Consider the following 20,842-nt stretch of genomic DNA (forward strand, 5'->3'; position numbering starts at 1 on the left):
GCGCCGTCGTCCCGCCTCTGGCTCGGGCTCTGATTTCCCTCCTTCCCTCCCTCCCTTTCTCCCCCTCCCGCAGGGGGGGTCACGTGATGTTTTCGCCGTGGTGCCGCCGCCGCCGCCGCCGCCGCCGAGGCTTGGCTGTGTGAGGGAGCGAGTGAGGCGGGCGGGCGAGCGGGCGAGGAGGAGGGAGACGACGACGACCCGGCGCCGACTCACCGGGCCAGGAAGGAGGAGGCGGCTGGGGAGTCGTCCCGGGAGCCTCCGCCGAGGCGGCCCGCTTCGTTGGGGCCCGAGCGCGTCCCGGCTGGGAGAGCCCTGAGGGGTCCCCATGGCCGGCCGGGCCTGAGAGCGAGCGAGCGAGCGACCCTTCCTTGCCTCGCCTTGCCTTGGGAGGGCGGCTTCCTCTCGCTCCCTCACGACGCCCTCCCGCCTCCTCCTCGGACCCTGCCCTGGCCCCTTAAGATGGCGAGCGGGATGCTTGGCCCCGGCGGGGAAGGCGGCTGCCCTGCGCTGGAGGGGAGAGACGAGGCAGCCGCGGGAGACGGCAACGGCGGCGGAGGCTCTGCTCCTGTGGCTGCTGCTGCTGCTGGTACGACCACCCCTGCTGCTGTGGAGGAAGACCTGGAGCTGGTGGAGAGCCCCCCTGGCCCACCCCCGGCTCAGCCCCCCCACCATCTGATGCTGCTCCTGAGGAGGTCCCCCAGCACCTCCCTTTGCTTGGTCCAGGAGGAAGAGGCCGGGCTCAGCGGGGGCAACCCTGCCCTGGGACGAGGGGGCGCCCCCGGGGGCGGGGGCACCGCCGGCATAATGGGCCGACCGGGCCCTTCTGGACGGGCCTTGGCCCCGACGCCCCCAGCCGGCGGCGCCTTGGTGGACGACGTGAGGAAATGCGGCTACCTGAGGAAGCAGAAGCACGGCCACAAGCGGTACTTTGTGCTGCGGGCGGAGGGTCACCTGGCCCCGGCCAGGCTGGAGTACTACGACAGCGAGAAGAAGTTCAAGAGCAGCCTGAGGGCAGCCGCGGGTGGGAACGCGGCCCTCTGCTGCCCGCCTCCCAAGCGGGTGATCCCTCTCTACCAGTGCTTCACGGTGAGCCGAAGGGCGGATGCCAAGCACAAGCACATCATCGCCCTGTATACGAAGGATGAGTATTTTGCCATGGTGGCCGAGAACGAGGTGGAACAGGAGAGCTGGTACCAGGCGATCAGTGAGCTCATGAATCAGAGCAAGAGAGGGTTTCTGGAGCAAGAAGACCAGGCGGATCAGCAGTTGGATGAGGATGACGAACATTATGGGGCGACCCTCAAGCCGGGAACTGTGTTCAAAGAAGTTTGGCAAGTCAATGTGAAGCCTAAAGGGCTTGGGCAGACAAAGAATTTGACAGGAGTGTACAGGCTGTGCCTCTCTAGCAAGGCCATTCACCTTGTCAAACTGAATACCGAGGTACCCTCTGTCCATTTACAGCTCATGAACATTCGCCGGTGCGGCCACTCGGAAAACTTCTTTTTCATCGAGGTGGGTCGGTCTGCCTCCATTGGGCCAGGGGAGCTGTGGATGCAAGTGGATGACTCGGTGGTTGCCCAGAACATGCATGAAACCTTTCTAGAAACCATGAAAGCTCTGAAGGCCTTCTCTGAGTTCAGACCTCGCAGCAAGAGTCAGTCTTCTGGTGGGGGCAGTAGCACCAACCCCATTTCCTTCATCACTACCAGGAGGCACCTTGGCAACCTGCCACCCAGCCAGACCGGCTTACAAAGAAGATCCAGAACTGAAAGTGTTACCGGGGGAACTCCTCCCACCACCAAGAGTAGTAGTTCTTACCGGTTCAGAACTTCCAGTGAAGGAGAAGGGACAATGACCAGACCGTTCAGGTCAGTTACTGGAAGCCTGATTCATCTGAATACGGCAAGGATGAATTTGGGGCGCCAAGAAGGGAGTGGACGGTATGTTAGGGCAGCATTTAGCTCTTCTTATCACACCAGATCTGCTTCCCTGCCAGTATCTCATTTCCCTTCTGCCACTAGCCCTGTCAGCGTTTCTTCAAGCAGTGGCCATGGATCAGCTTCAGATACTCTTGTACGGCCTTCCAGTTCCTCTGTTTGTGGGTCGCCAAGTGATGGAGGTTTTATTTCTTCAGATGAGTACGGTTCCAGCCCTGGAGATTTCAGGTACTTTCGAGTTAGGAGTAATACCCCAGATTCCTTGGGCAACACACCGCCGATTCGAGAAGAAAATTGTTTAAGTGAGTACATGTCTATGAGCAAGCAACAAATGGATAATAATAGCTCTAGAGATGATTACCGGGAGAGTGAGAAATGCTTCAGAAAAAGAACTTACTCTTTAACCAAGCCTGCTTCAATACCAGTGCAGCAAAAAACAACCCAAACTGCAACTTCTTTAGATGAAGATTCTACAGGAAGCCATGGACATCTGCCTTATTCTGAATCGCCAAAACTGAAAAATAATCCTGAACCCGAGTATGGGGAATCGGCCCTTGATGCTGTCTGTAATCAAAGCAGTAGTAAAACCAGAGACGATGGATACATGCCAATGATGCCAGGAGTTGCATCCTCTCTTGCGAGTAACAGCGATTATTTGCCAATGACTCCTAAAAATGTGTCTGTTCCAAAACAAATAAGCAATTGTTGGCCATCAACTCAGGCTGATTCCAAGGGATATATGATGATGTTTCCCAGGGCAATCTCTTCACCTGTACGTAGTCCTTTAACTGCATTTAATTCTAAAACTACAAACGAAAAGTTAGCCCACAGTGAGTATATGGATATGTCACCTGGAAGCTCAGCCATTCCAAAGCCACCTGCGGATTCAAATTATATGCACACCAATGCCAGCTCCAAAATGTTTGGCTCATATTTCTCTCTCCCACGAAGCTTTAAGACTCTCTCTGGTGAAAATGGCGAAGATGACGAATATGTTCCAATGTCCTCACCTGGAAGATTGCTGTATGATGGGTCTGAAAATGGGAAAAGTGTCAGTAATGAAGTTCTGGCTAATGGCCTTTCCAAATCATCTCTCCTAAAAACTACAGAGGAAGGCCATGCACAGAACAGAACTATGAGGCCTACAAGACTTCCCCTCGTTACCAGGGGTAGTAACACCATACCGAGAATGTATGATCGTACAATTCCCCTTGAGCCATCTAGCCCTGGTGAATATATAAATATTGACTTTGGTGAAAAGGCTAGTCATACACCATATTCTTTATCTGCAGAGGGGTCTCCATCATCTCTGGGTTCCAGTAGTGACCACAGGCAGTCACCGCTTTCTGACTACTTGAGCGTTGACTTGGATGTTCAGTCACCAAAAGCTGCTAAAGAGCTCTCTAGTTCTTTGACAGATATATCAATTTATGCAAGTTCCAGCATCCCTAGAAACCCTCCTGATGCTGATTATGCCAGGCTGTCCTTTGGTACGGCGTGTGTCAGCACAGCCAATGGTAGGATTGATGACTACACCGAGATGACCTTCAACATGGCAGCAACACCTCCTGGACCATTTGCCACAGAAAGTGAAAATGGCCTAAAAATTGATAGTCCTCCTTCCATAGTTAATAGGCTGCGCATTGTTGACCAATATGCAGGTAGTAGTGACTTCTCTGTTCCTAGTCCTGATCCTCTAGTAGTACCCAAAGTTATTCGCGCCGATCCGCAAGGAAGGAGGCGGCATAGCTCCGAAACCTTTTCTTCTGCTGCCACTGTTACTACTTCCTCCTCTTTCTTTACTGACAGTAGTAAAAGACACAGCTCTGCCTCTTTTGACAATGTGTGGTTGAAACCTGAAGAACACATTTCAGATGGTCACGAAAGCAAGATGTCCAGAGATACTTCAACTGGATTTCAGAATGGCTTAAACTATATAGCCCTAAATTTACGGGATAATTCTCTAAACTGTGAGGAGAGCCCTAGTACACCAAACTGCCACCTCCCAAATGGTACTCTGAATCTGGAAAGTGGGGTGTACGTAAGCATAGACTTCAGCAGATCAGATGGTTTGAAGTGCAACTCTGCAAGTAAAGGTTTGTAGTCTTTTGCAAACGTATAAAACAAATGTATGTGTAGTTTCCATGTGTTATGTAGTTTTATATTTGCACATTGCTGTCTCTTACATGATGCAACCTTCATTTTTCACTAGGTAGTATCACTATGACAGGAGTGTTGAGCAAAAGCAACTCAGACTGAGGAGCTGGATCGTAGTTCAGACACTGTCTTTAAACTTATTTTATTTTTCTTGGCTGCTTCTGCTAGATTGTCATGCATTTATATAGTAATCAAGCTACGTAACATTCTTTTAGTAGCTAGAAATCAGGTATAAGCGGAAGATTGATTGGGGTCAAATCGTAGATTTCTGGGTTATTTGCAGTAGATCAGCAAGGATTTCTGTCTTCTCATACTGTTAACAGTAGCAACAACTTTGAGAGCACCACTTTCCCCCCACCTCAAATGAAGTCGTTGAAGAAGAAAGTTTGGGGAAATGCCAGAAGTGAGGTGTGTGTGAACCAGTACTCTGGTAGCTGAGTTCTGATATGCACCACACATCTCTGCCCTGAGAATATTTTAAGAAGACTTGTTTCTTACATTAGCCTGTCCGTCTGAGCTGCTGTTTTACACCTAGCTCCACTTGCTGGATATTCAGGTTCTAGTGAAAAAACAGGGTATGTCATGTGGTCCTGAAATCTACTCCTCCCCACTGTAAGTCATATTTACCTTTTGAGCTGATTAGCAGCTTTGAGACTGACATGGCACTTCTCTTTTTGTAGCATAATAAAAAAATACCTGCAGCAACTAATTCTTCTAAAGAATGCTTAGCTATTCATTTTGAATCGGACTACTTAAGGTTTCATGAAAGCTTGGGATTTGTTGCCTAGTGCGTGTTTGTTATATATAGATAGATAGTTGGACAATTCTTTCTTTTCATTTTCTTAGGGCCAGGGAAGAAAAACTTAATACTTCCACAGTCACCGATCTCTTTGACAATTCTGTGTAGTTTGCATGAGAGGTGTGTTAGTGTTTATGCATTCTGTTCATCTGTGGCATCCTTATGCCACATTTAAAATATGATGAATTGGTGTAAGGTTATGTCTGCAATACAAATATAATTTGAATCGGTGGATTGGATAGTTTTTAGTTCTCCTTTCCCTGCAGAGTTCTAATTCTGTGAAGAGTTGTCGATCTCGGTATATTACAAGTTTTGACATGATCCCTTCCTTGGACCAAGGATTCTGTTTGCAAGGGAGGATAGTTAAGTTGGCATAAATTTCTAATGTACATGCTTCTTTGAAAGACATGTGGTGGAATTCGATGTCTGTTTTTCTTAGTTATAATTCCTGGTGAGTTTGGTGGTAGTTGCCCTCAAATGAATGTAGGTTCGAACAGCTCTTGTTTCTTGTGCAAGTTCAATGATATGTTTTTGAGAGGGTTCAGATTTCATTCATTTATTTTCACAAAAGCACGCACTCTCCTTTCAGGTGAGATATAAAATATGTCTCTCTCACAAATAAAATATAGTCACCCATCATGGATGATATTAAATAGGGGAAGTCACTGGTTCTGCCAGAAGCAGTGGGACCTAGCAGAAGTTTGTCACTGAGTCCTGGCCGGAGAGGATAATTTCCAGTTATTTCTGCATGGATACTCTGATAACTAGCTTTTAAAAAAATCTGTTGGTTCAGCATGCATGAATCAAAAGAATATGTCAATGTTCTTTTACTTGTAAGCACACTAGAATAATTTTATTAAATCCTTATAACTGCAGTGTTATAATGTAATGTAATCTTAACACTGTCAGAGGTCTTTCTTTGAGAACCTAGTCACATGTCTTCAGAGGCCTAATCCATATATGACCTTACATTTTCTTACAGGCATTAATATTTTCAGAGCTTATACTGCAGAGGAAAAATAGGAGATGCTTCACTGCATTTCATTGTAAAGTTTGCAATTCTAATTTTGGCTTTACTGCAGACTGCCTACTTACTCATATGCTTTTTATCTGTCATAGATATCATATTCTTAACATTTAGTTTTTTTCTGAATTGTTTTGTATAGAGATGTAAAAAAACATGCCCTGCATTTCTGATAAAGCCCACTGAAATGCTGAGTCAGGACTTCTCTGTGAACCTTAACTCACTCTGAAGGCTTTAAAAACTTCTCCTGACCTTGGGCCCCCAATGATATTTGATTGCATCTCCCATCTTCCTATTGGCTTTCTGACTGTGAATGACAGTAGCTGTAGCTCAAATGTCTGAGGATCCAAGGTTGGAAAAAGCTAAGGGATCACGTGAGTTCATATTCTCATCGTCACATCTGAGGAAAGGGTGGCGTAAAATGTCTCAGTATAGAAGCATTACTTCGCTTTTGACAAATGTTTGAATAGCTCAAGTATGTTTAAACTCAGGGCATCTTTTCCACAGCTGTTGAAACTTTTGTGGTAGTTCTGTAGTTGAAACTGAAAGAGCAGTTGCAACATTTAAACTATCATTTTGCATTTCTTGTGCTTTTGTATGTGCATTTGGTTATTCTACCCCTGAGAACCTTTGAAATATGAAAGTTGTCCCCCCCAAAAAATATGTTGTCATTCATAGCTGAAGCTCAAAGAGTTCAGTTTTCTGATGGTTAATTTCTTGTTCAGAAGTTCCTTTTGCTTGTAAAATGCATGCATACGTTTTGTTGTTGTTGTTTAGTCATTAAGTCGTGTCTGACTCTTCATGACCCCACGGGCCAGAGCATGCCAGGCCCTCCTGTCTTCCACTGCCTCCCGGAGTTGGGTCAGATTCATGTTGCTAGCTTCGGTGACACTGTCCAACCATCTCGTCCTCTGTCGTCCCCTTCTCTCTCCTCTTGTCTTCACACTTTCCCAACATCAGGGTCTTTTCCAAGGAGTCTTCTCTTCTCATGAGATGGCCAAAGTATTGGACCCTCAGCTTCAGGATCTGTCCTTCCAGGATCTGCACACGTTATTTTGCAGTAAATAATGATTCCAAATCAGCAGAGAGTTAAAAGTGCTTAAGCTCATTGCTGTAAGCCAAAGCATTATTTCCATCTGTTTGTTAACCAGTGAAATAAAACTTGCTGTACGGTTAAAAATGCCTTGCTAGTTGATCACTGGTAGAAGACTTGAAGTATATTTCCCTAGTATCCATACCAAACAGCAGAGTAGAAGGGGTAGAGTGGGAAAATGAAAGAAAGTCGTACTGTTAGAGTAAGTGGCTTCTTTATTTTTCAGTTGAAATTTCTATTAAACTACTTAAAGTAGGATGTAATCTCAGGCTATGTGGAGGACTATGTTTCCCTTTATGTGTCTCCATAAGTATTAAGATAGAAAGCCCTTCACCTGATCCCACCACCACCTTCATGGGTTTATCTGATCATGACATGAGGGTGCTTTTTCATAGTTGCTTCCAGAATATGGCATACCCTTCATCTAGAGCCTCGTTTGATCCCTTCTTTGCTATCAGCAGGCTAAAACTTTCCTTTTTAAATAGGTATTTGGCATCTCAATTCAGACAGTGATAATGCATGGTAGTTCTTTCAATTTTTGTACATGTTACTTTGATAGGTCATAATTGTTCTTTGTTTAATCACTTAATGATTGACTTACTATGTTTCATATGTCTGTTCTGAATTGTAAACTGCCTTGGGTTCCTTGCAAAGAGAGAAAGATGAAAAATAAATGTGTCTCCACTGAAAATTCAGAAGAATGAAATAGGGTGGGAAAACTCTCCTCACATGTTGAAGCATCACAGTTCAGACTGTGTAGTTTTAATTTGTGAATTTGCGCTTAAGACACTGAAGCAATGCTTAAACTTCAAATTACCAAGGTGAATCCACATCCTTTTTTAGAAAAAAAAATCAATATACCTATGGTCTAATAGTAACATATATTTTTATTTTCAATCTGAAGTAGATTTCTTATAGCATGAGACAAAATGCTTTTAGAATTGCAAAGTAAGCATGCAAGTGCTTCAGCACTGTATACCTGAAGCAGTGGAACAGCTGCAGTTTCCTTGTTAGATGCCAGGGCATCTTTATCTACCATCCAACAAAAGGGAGAAAAGCCCAGCCATGTGCCCCTTGTACACAATCTAAACGCAGGGGTAGGTGATCCCTCTGTTAGACTGCAAAAAACCACATTTGCTTCCCTGTAAAGCCTTGGGGGTGGTGGGAAATGGCGAGTGGCCGGCACCATCTGCCTGGTGAGTTTGAGATAATTCATTCAGCGTTGCCAGAGGTGGAATTTAAAACCAGCACTCCTGCCTTGACTTTGCAGCTCTCACTTTGAAACTAGCGTAGACAGCTAAGCATGGTTTATTTTTTGTTCCTGCATCATCCTCACCTAACTGGTGCCCAGCCTGATGAAGGCCTGTATGGGCTGAAAGTGTGAACTGTTTCTGATTTTTTTTTATTAGTAGTCAAATGGAGGTATTACTTACAACACCCCTCCTTGCGTTTCCTATTTTGCTTTATCAATCTATCTCCTCTTCTTTTCAGATCATTATTGTTTCCTTCTTCTGCCAGTGTTGTGAATGGGGAAAGTTAAAGTTGCTACATAATTACTCTTAGGTTTGAAAGAGTAATATGTAGCAGAACAATATCCTTCCTGTGGTTAATTAGGAGTGACTTCTTGTTGGGCATAACTACGCTTTAGATACAAGTACTGTAAATGTAACAAAGTACCAGGTGCTTCTTCTACAGAAAAACCAATTCAGGAGAGCTACTTTGAAGCAATGGAGTTGAAACACGATTTCCACCAGGTTCTCTTACCTGTTATGAATTTGGAATACATTTGGAATTTCCCTAAAGTGGCTTGAGGGGCATTTTGCCAGGGAAAGGCAGATGGAGGGAATGGGTTAAGCCCTTTTTCTCTGATGGCCCATTTCAAGTTTTTCTTCTTTTCTTTTTCTGCTTGAAACCACCAGTGCTCAAAGAAGGTTTTTTTCCCCAACACAGGTACAGTACCTGATGGAGTCTAGTTAGAGTCTTGCATCCAAGTTGAAGCAGGGTCGCTCCACATTCAGATCAGTAACACTAGATTTCAGAAACTCCTTTGATGGCCATTGAACATTTTCCCAATTAATGAGCGTGCACAAACAATTTATATATTGTTTTCCCTCTTGCATTTTAAACTGAACCTTAATAATCTAAGATCTGATTAAAACTCTTCACAAATGCAAATAGAGATTTAAAGGCGCACAGAGGAAAACATCCTGTCTGGCTCCAGTATACTAGTAAGTCCAGTCCCCTCATAATGTAATTACTATGGCTGAAAATGCCATTCAGTTGAACAGAAAAAAAGCCACTTTGTTTATTGGTTTCCCGTGGTACATGAATGGGGAGGCATAAGAGTTGTGGCACTAATCTAGTTTCAGAATGAAGATAAGCATTCACAATATAATTTTGCCAAGACTTGATTCCATCGGCTTTAAGAAGGCTTTAACTACTTAAAAACACTTGAACCAGCTACTCAGAATCACATCAAGCCATTGAAAGAGTTCCTTCCTCAATAAGCCTTAATAAAGGGTGAGTCAGAAATTCAATATATGACTTTTGAAGATTGGAGGGAAAAAGACTATCAATTTCTAGCAGTTTTTAATTTGCTGTATCTCTCAAAATCTTAGTTGGGTTGGTTTGAAGTATGGCACATTTGTAGACTCAACAAGTACCGCATGACAGCCAAGTTTCATGTTGTAAGTTCAGTGAGAGTTGTTTCCTAAGTAGTATAACTGTGAGGCTGATTACAACACATTTTTCTAGGCTCGGTTTTATTTCTGTGTTTAAAGGAATAGTTTAAGGGCCAAATTGTCCATTCAGAAATATCGGTGATACACCATTCCAGTTAGCATTTCTTCATGCTACTTGTGTTTGGAGGGAGTCTCTTATGTATTGAATTATATATTCAGTGTCTCTTATGTGTTGAAAAAAAAATGAAAACAAAACTCATTCTATGTAGCTTTTCTCTAAGGTGGAACCTTTTTTCTTCACATACTGGATTGTTTTAATAGGTGAGGGATATTTGATAAGAGGCAGCATTTGGACATGATCCCCACCCTATTGAGAATTGTGCCACAGCATGCTTCTTGATTTTTCTTTCAGTGAGAGGAAACAATAGAAGTAGTGTTAGAGAAGGAACAGGTCTTGAGGACAAAACTTGTAGTCACACAATATGTGTCCTGCAGTTCTTAGAAGTGCAAGGAAGAGCATATAATCTTCAAGTGAGTTTTTAGTACTTCTGGTTGTAAGGATGGGCTTTCTAATATCTCTAAAGTTAGGGGTGGTCTCAGTGAAATTCTGGTGGAGTTTCCAAAAATACGTTGCAAATGAAGAAGATATTTGCAAAGTGTCAGACATGGCTTGTTGGATTCATGGGTCTTAAGGTTGTGTGTCTTCACTGTATGCATGCAGTCCTGTCTAATAAGATGAGCATGCTTAAAGATGTAGACCCATTCATGAATGAACATGTAGAGTTGTAGATAGCGCAGTCCTCACATTGTTGTGGCCTAACTGGTTTCCTGACAATAGTTGTAAAGTGAGCTGTTCTGTCAAATCCTATTTTCCCTATTCATTAAAATAAAATATTAAGCTCAGTGTTCAGATAGGGCTTTGGTTCCTGAAGAATTTTCATGCCTTGTAAATAAACCTCTGTTACCCTGTCATTTCTTTCACACACCTCCTCTCTCTTGCTTGCTTTCTGGGTGTTCTCCTCCCACCTCCTTTGTCTTCTCACTTCTTCCTCTTACCTCTCTCTCTTTCTGATCTCTAATATATGCTCTCCTCTCTGCCCAGCTCTATTTGTTTACCTACGTGCTAGATGCTCCTCCAACCTTTGCTGTCTTCTCCCTCCACCCCACCTCCACATTCTTGCTGTCACACTTGGTCAGTTTTACATTGCTGGTCATAGTGGTTGTAAGACTGAGTTTTGGATGTTAGGGAGGCGGTTATTGAAATGATTAACAAGTGAGGATATACAGAAAGTTGTGAGAAATCTATCCATTTCAAAATAGGGGTTTTTTTTTTTTAAATGAATGTTGGTAGGTAGGTTTGTTTTTTGCCTCTGCCTTTCTGAACGTCGGTCCTGTGTATATTTAATTTGGTGTCCTGTGTTCTTGGGTTTTATGATTCTTGGCCCATAGGACCCCTTATGGAGCACTTGCTTTGCAATGCAAAATATCTCAGCATATCTAGTTAGGGCTGCTGTTGGAAATTTTGAAGAGTTTCTTTCAGTTTATAAGCTAGATCCTCTGAGATTTTGTAAAGCAGCTTCTTACTTTATCCTTTTCCACTGTCTTCTAACTTTCCCCAAGCTTGTTCTATTTTTCAGTGCTTTCTTCTTATGTCTTGCTATCAAAGTGCTCATTGAATCCTGGCATCTCACATCCTGCTTTTTCGTGTATTTTTCAATCATAGCAGCTTTCAGTCATCCCCTTCTTAAGTTCAGCAGCTGCTGACCTCATGGCACTTCAATGCATTGCTTAGGACAGCATTCTGCAGGAACTGTTTTTCAGGGTATTTGTCACTATGAAGATGAGAGGATGACTTTTTTCTGGATTCTTTTTTAAAAAACTAACAACTACCCATGCTGGCTGCCTAAGATTACATTGCAGTTGGGTAGAACTGTGTCTGAGATGCTCCTATATCAGAATAAGGAATGGTTCAGTTGGATAACAATGTAATTTTGAGTTTTTTAAAAAAGCAATGAGGTGGTTGAAGAGCTTATGTAATAATCAGGCAAGGTGTTGGGTCGCACCTTTATATTTAAAAATGTACAAAGCATTTTGAATCCTCTGTTTCCTACTGTTGAATGTACCCGCGAAATTCTTCTTAAGGCTGTACCTGCTTTTGTGCCAGAAATCCCACTCCTCTGGCAAGACCTTTTTTTTTTAAAGGAAACAGTGGTTGTGTTTAGAAAATTTAGAGGGGAAGAGGCACAATCAAGGTTCCCTCTAAGGTGCACAGCTGTGCGAGCATGCACAACCTTGTCCCCTCTGCGCAGCTTTCTGCCTACTCTGCAGACCCACAGGGAGTGTTTCCAGCCCCTTTGGTTCTGGTCATGATGGAGCCCCGCATGAGGGGGTGGGATCACGTGTGAGAGGGGTGGAGCATGCCTAACATGGCTGAAAATTAGAAGGAATATTGTGCAGAATATATCATTTCATTGTGAGGCAGACAGACCTGTTAACGTTTATGATTGCAATTTTTTTAAAAAATTAGTTCATTAAAGAGCAGGGCTTTATTTCTCCAGTGAACCATATTAGCGGCAGTAGCAGCTACAACTGTTCATATAGCATCAATGGGACATAAAATCAACGTGGAAGAATCAGATACACACAGATCAAGTCACGGTACTAGCAATGTTCTGCTGGCCTTATGTAAGTCTGTTTTCATATGAATGTTTGTATTTGCTCCCGTGCCAACATCTACAGCCAGTTAGATTCTGGAGTAGAAGTTGCCTTTCAAAGCTGCCTTGTTCTTGGCCCGATTCAGCCATGGAGCAGCTCCTTTCTTGATCATTGGCATGGTTGCTCCTAGGAGACCATTAGTATTGCTTTCCTCTGTTCATACAGTCTTATAGCAGAGGAAATGAACCGTTAAATAATTAGTAAGAAGTCCTGACATTTCTACAGAAGTCTAAGTGTCAGCAATAAAGTTTTAAGTAGATAAGATAGGTGTGTATGTGTGTGTCCGTGTCCCCATCCCCATGAGGAGTGGGATTTTTCTAGGCAGCAAATGTGACACCACAGAATACGACCCATTGCCTGTATTTTCCATTAAGACCTGGAGGCACAGGTGCATTTCCTCTGGTGCTTTTCAGTAATTCTGAATGGAGATTCTTCAGGTTTTATGAATAAACAGCTAGCAGATGTATCCTTGCTCATCCTCTCTGGTGACAGGCAGTGGAAGCTTCTGTGTCACTACAGTATTGTAATGCTGTAAAAATGTTCTCACTTGTAGGAATGCTTCTGTGGTTCCTGCCCTCTTCATTGCCTTCTCCTCCTTAATGGGAGTGAAAAACCCTAGAAATAAGGCAAAGCTTTGAGGAGGAGTACACCCAAATCATGTAGTTATTGCCTGTATAAAAAGGAAGACACACTGAAGATTGGCACTACCTTTGATATCCAAAGTCTGAGGTTGAACTGGTAATTCAAAACGCTTTTCACCAATTCTAGAGAACCTTTAGAATTCTAGAGCACTTTATCTGTATCTCAGATTTCTGGCAGCAAGGTGTGCTGCTGTTATTTCTTGAGCGCGGTTCAAGATAGCTGTCCATCTCCCAACAGGATTGGTTGCCAGGAACACATTACAGGGTATGTGTTTTGTTTTCTTATAACAAGGGGTGGGCAGCTGTATTCCTCCAACATTTGTAACTCACCATTTGCTACACTGGTTGTGGCTCTTGGGAGTTGCAATACAACCACATCTGGAGAACCACTGTTGGCCACCCATGCCCCTCAAACATTTTTAGACACTGTACATGTTATTAGTGCAATATCTGAAGTCCTATGCAGCTTCAGTCGTATGTATCTAGAGAATTGGCTGCTATAACTTATCCTGCCCCCAGCCCCAAAAACATAAACAGAGGAGCACTAGCTGGCTGTCAACTGTCCTGGAGTTCTCTTATCTGTTGATTTGAGGAAGTCCAAATGTATGCACCCTATGGCAGCACCATAGATCCTTTGTCTGGGATTGATCTCCAGAGACCAGGATCAGGTAGATAGAAACAGGATAAGTAGCTGATGTTCAGGTTTTGTCTGTAGTTGGATGTGTTCATATATTTGTATGCTAGTCTGTATTAAAGTGCTGTATTAATTAGTTTATCTGTATTGAAAATATAGTATTTCTTATGTGGGAATACATCTAGCTGTTACCTTAGCTATTAAGCCCCAGTGTGCTTGGGGTTGCAGGGACGACACTCAAGACTTCTGCCCCTCCTCTGTGTATTCAGGAAGGAATTTTATGTTTCATTGCCATATCTGTGTCTTACTGCATTTTGGCACTTCCAAAGGAATGCCATCAAAAATGATTCTGTTTTTTATGCCCAAATTAATGATCTGCAAGAATGCCAATTATACCTCCTATCTGTATGGTTGTTCTCATCGAAAAATTTGTGGTTAGACTTTTAATCAGGCTAATCTTGGGAAAGTATGGCAGTTTCATTCCTGCCAACATCCATTCTTGCAGTTTGAAGAAGTGCCTCAGCACTCCAGCGTGCATTCTGCTGGATTCTCGCTCCTGTGCTCATGTAGAGAGGCAGACAAAGAGCTATGGGAGTAAAAAGCGGAGAGTTAGGACTATGGGATAGGTTTTAGCTCTGAGCTGTAGTAGGTACTTCGCTGTCCACAAACAAAACAGTGGAATCAAACTCTTGACAACTTCTCCAGAGTCTGTGCAAAGTTGGCTAAAGGAGGACTTTGCTAGCCATGTAGGCTTCTGGGGCTAGTTGTCTTGAAAAAAAATTCTCCGTATCTTAAACAAAGAGGCAGTGCCTCTGCATGTCTTCCTTTCTTTCTTGCTCCCATGGACAGCTTAGATACACCTCTGGATATAGATCTTTCAACTCTTGTTCAGAGAGACTTACGAGACAAAGCTACATTTTATTTCTACTCTGCCACACAAGTTGTGGGACATCCTGCTGTAAATAGGTGCTTGTCATGATTCCACGTGGCCCCTGATTGTTTCACCAAACTAGGAGCTCACACGATGTGCCCTTCAGCTGCCACCAGTTGATTTCATCAACAGTACCTAATTATGAATGATAGATGTCCAGACCAGATGTCATTTTAAAAGAACCAAATAGAAAGTGTTTATTGATACAGGTGTTGACAGAACAAGCAAGGTTGCTAACTCTGAAGCAAACATTCTTCTTTAATCACGCCCAGCCACCATTCTTCCTCCCAAGCTCCAAAACTACACCAAACCTTTCAACTCTCCCTCAAACGGCCTATCTCTAGAACCCTCTCTATGTCTGTCTCCACTCCTCGTCCTCCTGCTGAGTCTCTTATACCTCGTGACTCGGCCCCTCCAGCACTCCCATTGATCTATGCAAATAGTATATGAATATCCATGACCTGGGCAAACTCTACAGTGCTGCTCTTGCAACAATTTGAAGAAAAGAATTGGAGGGTGAGGAAGGCAGCATTGTAAAGTTGTCCATGTTGGAAGCTAAATTTTACAGTGTGCAGATAGCTCAGCCCCACCCATTTCTGTTATTTCTGCATTTTTAAACCATTTTGCCAAATTCATTCTGGTTTTGGCGAGCAGAACGTTTGCCAGAACGTACGTAAGGGACTGAAATTTCACCTGCCCCCCCTCAGTGGGTGGATGGTGTGGCAGTTCCATGGATGTTCTTTAGGCCTGGGTGCAAGGGATGTATTGCAGGTTGTTGCCTGGCATGCACGTTCTGTGGAAGGGTTTCTGTCTAGTCCTGGCGAACAGAATAGGGAACTGCTCATAGAAACAGAGCCAGCACAGTACAGTACTCCCTCTGTTTGCATGCAATGATCTCTAAATACATCCTTGTGGTCTGATATTACTGTTCGTAGAAATGGCTCAAACCAGTTTCCTGGTTTGGGCAATTATGAGAAACATGGCTGACTAAACACTACAAGTGTAGAATTAAGGCATCTAAAAGAAGAGAAAGGAGGGAGTGATAACTGGGTGGGTGGCTGAGTATTGTTACATCTAAGCCCAAAACAGGATTCTTAGGTGGTTTTTGACTATAAATCCAAGAAGATTTGGCCATCTGTATGCTGGCTAATGTTTCTAGGATTTGTGATCCAAGAGCATTTGGGAATCGCTGTCTTAGGTTTTTTTGTGCCTGCATGTACTGATATTAAGAGAGTTCTTGATTCTTGTACTCAGTGAGGTGGAGCATCTGGCTGCAGAACCAGGGGTTAGGAGTTTGGTTCCGCAATATGTCTTGAAAGAGAAAAGCCAGCCTATGTGACCTTGGGCAACCTATGTGGTCCAACTCTGCCCCCAGAACAAGGGAACAATGAACTACTTCTGAGTACTATATTATTATTATTACTAGTTTGCTATTACTACTATAGACCTAGAAATGGGTCACCATAAGTCAGAATGGATTTGAGGAATGCCATTAATTAAGAATTTACAAAAAAAAGTTAAAGGCTGAACTTAATAGAGAAAGCTTACTAAAACCATTTCTATCCTTGTTGGAGAGTGATGGCTTCATACTGTTGCCCTCCTGCGGTAAGAAAGTGCTGGTCTTAGAACAAGAAAAGAAAGCAAAGTTGGGTGGGTGGCGGGAGGAAACTAAAGTTGTTTATGTTAGAAGTGGAATTTTAAGACTTATCCATAGTGTGCAAATTATCAGAGGCACTCTTAAGCATGTTCAACATATGTTGCATATACACAGGATGTTGCTTTGATTCAGAGAACATAACTGAAGAATTTGTACTCTTGTATTAGCTCCTACTCATTATCGTTAAGTTTGAGAGTTTTCATACACAAAATCTGTAAGTGCACTAACTAAACTTAAGCAATGGGTGATGTGTTTTGTCCAGTGCCACTGATATTTTTGGCTGGTGTGTACGAAATGATTATCTTAGGCCCGTGCAATGGCTTGCCTTATGCACCAAGTGGTGGTGCATCAGTCCTTTAAACAGTAGCAGAGTTTTGTCCATTTCTGGGGCTATGACGAAAAGCACCCAGTCCTTGAAATGGACTGCTTGGAATAAACTGTGTGGGATTTTATCTTCCTCTTTTTTCATTTTACAGTTCAGTTTAATATATGGTTAAGAAATGCATTTCCTAGTATGAAATTCTCTGAATTCCTAACACATTTGTTCAGTGGCCTAATTTCTTTTATTTATTTTTTAAAAAAAGATGAGAAATTGAATGGGTCTGCCTCTGGGCCACCGCTCCTAGTTAATACTGACTTACAATGACTGTTTTCATTGGGGCTTTTTAATCAGTTATGCCAAGAATGTTGCCACAGCATTCCCATGGGGTGACGGAGACCACAGATTGACTCATGGGTTCATTTTGTAGAATAACACAAGTTGTGTAGTTTCTTGTGATCCCGAGCATACCTGGTAAAATCCCAATTGGGGCAGGATTCCGGAGAGATTTATTTCTCTCTATGTATGGCTCCGGTTTCTTCTGTCTTGATTGCCGTACACCAGGGGTGGCGAATATTCCTGTGGGCAACCTTAAGGGAACTCAACAGTTTGAAGACATTCCCATTACCTGCTCCTCTCTGCAATCCATCAGAAAGCCCTGTGACTCAGAAGTGCAGGGTATGAAATTTGCCCCACTGTAAGTTCTTCTTGTTACGGGGTTTCATAACCCATAAACTGTTGCTTGAAAAATATATGAATGGGCTAAGGTTAGGCTAAGATTCTCCTAGAAACAACTTTAAAAGAGAAGCGTTTTTCCCTCCCATTTTGCTTGCACTAAAATATTTTTGTTCCTTCCTCTAGACTGATGGCATTACCATGGAAACCATTGTGAGAAAAGCAGGCTTTCCAGCTGGTGTCTCCATAACTGCGTGGTGCTTTTGGAAGCAGAGTCCATCTTCAGCCAACTCTCTTCTCTTCCACCAGCCCAGACATGGACAGGCATCGTTGGAATGATTTTCATTGAGTGATGGTTGAGTCTACCGTTGTGCTAATCCGAACGAACTTTTGTCATCAATGAGTTTTATTGGAAGGGAGATTTCTCCCTCCCACCTCCCTCTCAGCCCTCTCTGTCTTGAGGGGGGGGGCGTGCGGATGCTGATGCCGAAGGGATCCCTTCCTGTGCAGCTTCTCTCATTTCCTTGTCAGTTTCTGTTCCGAGATGTCTCTTGGTGTCCGAGAATCTACCTAACAATGGGGTTTGCTTTTCTATTACTTGCAATGTAGATTAAATGTTTTATAAATGGTTCAAATTATTATTATTATTATTATCATTATTGTGGTTGGCAGTGAAACCCCCCCTTTTTTTTCCTTTTTTTTTTTGAGAGGATGGGAACAACAGGCTTCAATAATCTGAAGCTAGCTGGTCACTGCTTTGTTTCCCCCGAGACTAGTTTTCAGGACAAGACAGCTGCAGCCAGTGTTTCAGGTGATAAGATTTCCTACACACACATATAAGCCTCCTGACCCCCAGTCCTTGCTAAGTAAACTATGGGAGATTTTCCTCTTTTTCCACACATGTTCTTTCTTGAACACTGTGAGGGGGGCTCCTGTGTACCTTTACCTGTTGTCCCAGGGCAGACGAGGAGGCGTCAGAGCTCTCCCCTGTCCTCCTACCTCCCACCCCACTCCTCAGCATTTGTCGGGCTCCCTGTATGAAGCGGCCATTTATTGTTGGCCCCATCGCTGTCCACTTTGAAAACAGCTGCTGGTGAGCCAACTTTGAAGCATCCCTGCCGTTGCCAAAGACCCAGTGGATTGTGGAGGGAGAGGTATGGCATGGCATTTCCACATTTTCCCTTCTCCCAAGAGGGAGAGGCTAAGGGTGGTCATGACAAATATGGGAGGATGTGTTGCTGACTCTGGTAGGATTTCATCCCTGGAAACGTGCATCAGATTGGGCTGTAGCAAAGTGTGACTTGCTTTCGTGCCCTGCTAACGTTCCCTCCTCGCAGGCATATACGTGTGTGCAGAGGTTGTGGTCAGACAACCTCCAGCGAAATGGGAGATGAGAGAGATGGTACTGGAGGGACACCCACCCTCTTTGGTTTGTTTTGCTTAATTTCACTTTTTGGTACAAGAGGTTTGTGGATCCTGTAACTTTTTTAATATATATATATATATAAAATCTTGCGCCCTCTTAAAATTAAGATTGTTGACGAGAATATCTGGAATGTGAAACTAGAACTGAATAACAGGTTGTATCTTGATTATAGTCTAAAAAAAGAAATCCCTTACATCTCCCTATATAGTGACTTCTATTAATTACACATTTTGGATAAGCAGGGAGTTGATTTTTGTTTTGTTTTGTTTTGTTTTTTTAACCTATGTTCAAATGGGAAAAACTGCAGACTCTTCAAGTGTACATTACCCTTGCATTACAATGTTCATGTGCTATCAAGCTTTTATAGAGAGAGTCCCTTAATCTTAAACATAGGTAACAACGTCCCTTTCCTTTGAAGACACCTTTTTTCGAATCTAGAAAAAGCATAGCTAATGCTGTCTATATTATTATGCCTAATGTGAGGAGAGGGGGAGATTTCTTCCTTAGTTTAAAATTGGAAATTCGAAACTAGTCAAAAGCCAGGTGTTGCCTCACTTGGTTGGGCTCCTGCCATTAAAGAGCAGAATACTAGTTGTTGGTACATTTACTATATACTAATAATTAGAAACTGTGATAACTGAAAGAGTTGAAAGCAGGACACACAGATCCTCTCAGGCACCACACAGCTGGTATTCCTCTACATGGTATATTGTACAAGTATTGAGCAAAAATGGCTTCAACCTTTTGGCGTCGGGCCTTTTCAAAGTACTAGACCAGTTTATGTAATGAATCAGATCCTGCTTTCAGTTTTGATGTCATTATTATATATAGGAATCTATTTGGTTTAGACTTAATAGGCATGTCACACAATGAGCTAGGTAACATTTGGCCAAGCTAGTTGGTATCGCTGAGTTACGCAGAGATACCAATCACAAGGAGAGGAAATATATATGCGCTGCAGGGTTGAAAAGCACAGACGAGTTTCTGAATCTAGAAAAGCAAGGTTTTCAAGAGTACAGACACCTACTTGCTGCTAAACGGATTTTAACTTTAAGAAAATGACCACTTTTCTAGACCACAATGCTGTCTTGCCATTTATGTTTCGTTTGGACTCTGGAAATTAACAATGCAATAGGTACTGCCTTTTTTTAAAATAAAAAAAAGGTTTACATATTTTTATTTAAAGAAGAAGAAGACATTTGGGTGACAGTTCAAAATTGTGAAAAAGGTTTAATAAATATTACATTCTTTGCGTATTAGATCCTTGAGGCTGCCATGGTACAATAAACAGCACTGATGTTACAAATGCTGAATAAAGGAGAAAAATGGGTAACCTCACCTCTAATGGTACAAATACTAACAGGTACAGCATAATAAATATGCAATCTTTTTGTCTTGGTTTACAGCAACTAACTTATCCAGTATTGTGCTGGAAGATCATTTTCCAACTGTGTACAACATATCACTACGTGGGCAACCTTCCAGCCACCCGTTTTATGCTGCTGTATAGTACAGAAAAACAAAAACAAACCAATGATGGAACAATGTTTGTCCTGTAAATTTTAATTTGATATTGGACAGTTATTGTCTGTACAAACTCTAAAACATAAGAGGGTTGAAACTGTTCATTATATTTGCTATTTTCCTGCTTCACTGATCCGTTGAAAAGTTTGAGCTGATTGATCTGGCTGTGTCTTCCACTGTAAATATTGTTACATTGTTTTTCATGGTAAAATGCGGCACATTTGCAATTTTGGGAGACTGGCTTGAAGCTCTGTATAGTGTTTATATTTATCTGAATTGGCTTTCCATAGAGCTACTTGCAGTAAATGTGTTCATGGTCATGTGGCGTTGGTTGAGTCTTTATTTCAATTATTCACTGAATTTCTCCTTTTCCTCGTATATTCCCTTAACTTAGAAGAGTGGGTTTGAGTTGAAATAGGCTTCTGTTGCAAATTTCTTGGAGGCTTTCAGCCAAAAAAAAAAAAAAACGCTTCCTTCAAATGCTATGGGAATATTTAATGTGACTTGAAGCACTCATTAGCTAACAGCATTGATCAGTTCATTGTAGACATGGATGTTTGATCTGATTTTTAAATGGCGCATGCCAAAAGCTGTCTAGAGCTAATGGTAGTATTGTGAGCCATTTATGT

At 42.7% G+C, this 20,842-nt stretch overlaps 1 protein-coding gene across 1 annotated transcript; it reads left to right on the forward strand.

The window, feature by feature from the left end:
• IRS4 (insulin receptor substrate 4) lies at window positions 1-20,533 on the forward strand. Its single transcript, XM_020784321.3, has 2 exons — window positions 1-4,033; window positions 17,450-20,533. The coding sequence occupies exons 1-2, from the start codon at window positions 460-462 to the stop codon at window positions 17,452-17,454; spliced, it is 3,579 nt and encodes a 1,192-aa protein (XP_020639980.3). The 5' UTR covers window positions 1-459; the 3' UTR covers window positions 17,455-20,533.
• The last annotated feature ends 309 nt before the right edge of the window (window positions 20,534-20,842 follow it).

This window comes from Pogona vitticeps, chromosome 11 (assembly GCF_051106095.1).
Source record: "Pogona vitticeps strain Pit_001003342236 chromosome 11, PviZW2.1, whole genome shotgun sequence".
NCBI classification, from domain to species: Eukaryota; Metazoa; Chordata; class Lepidosauria; order Squamata; family Agamidae; genus Pogona; species Pogona vitticeps.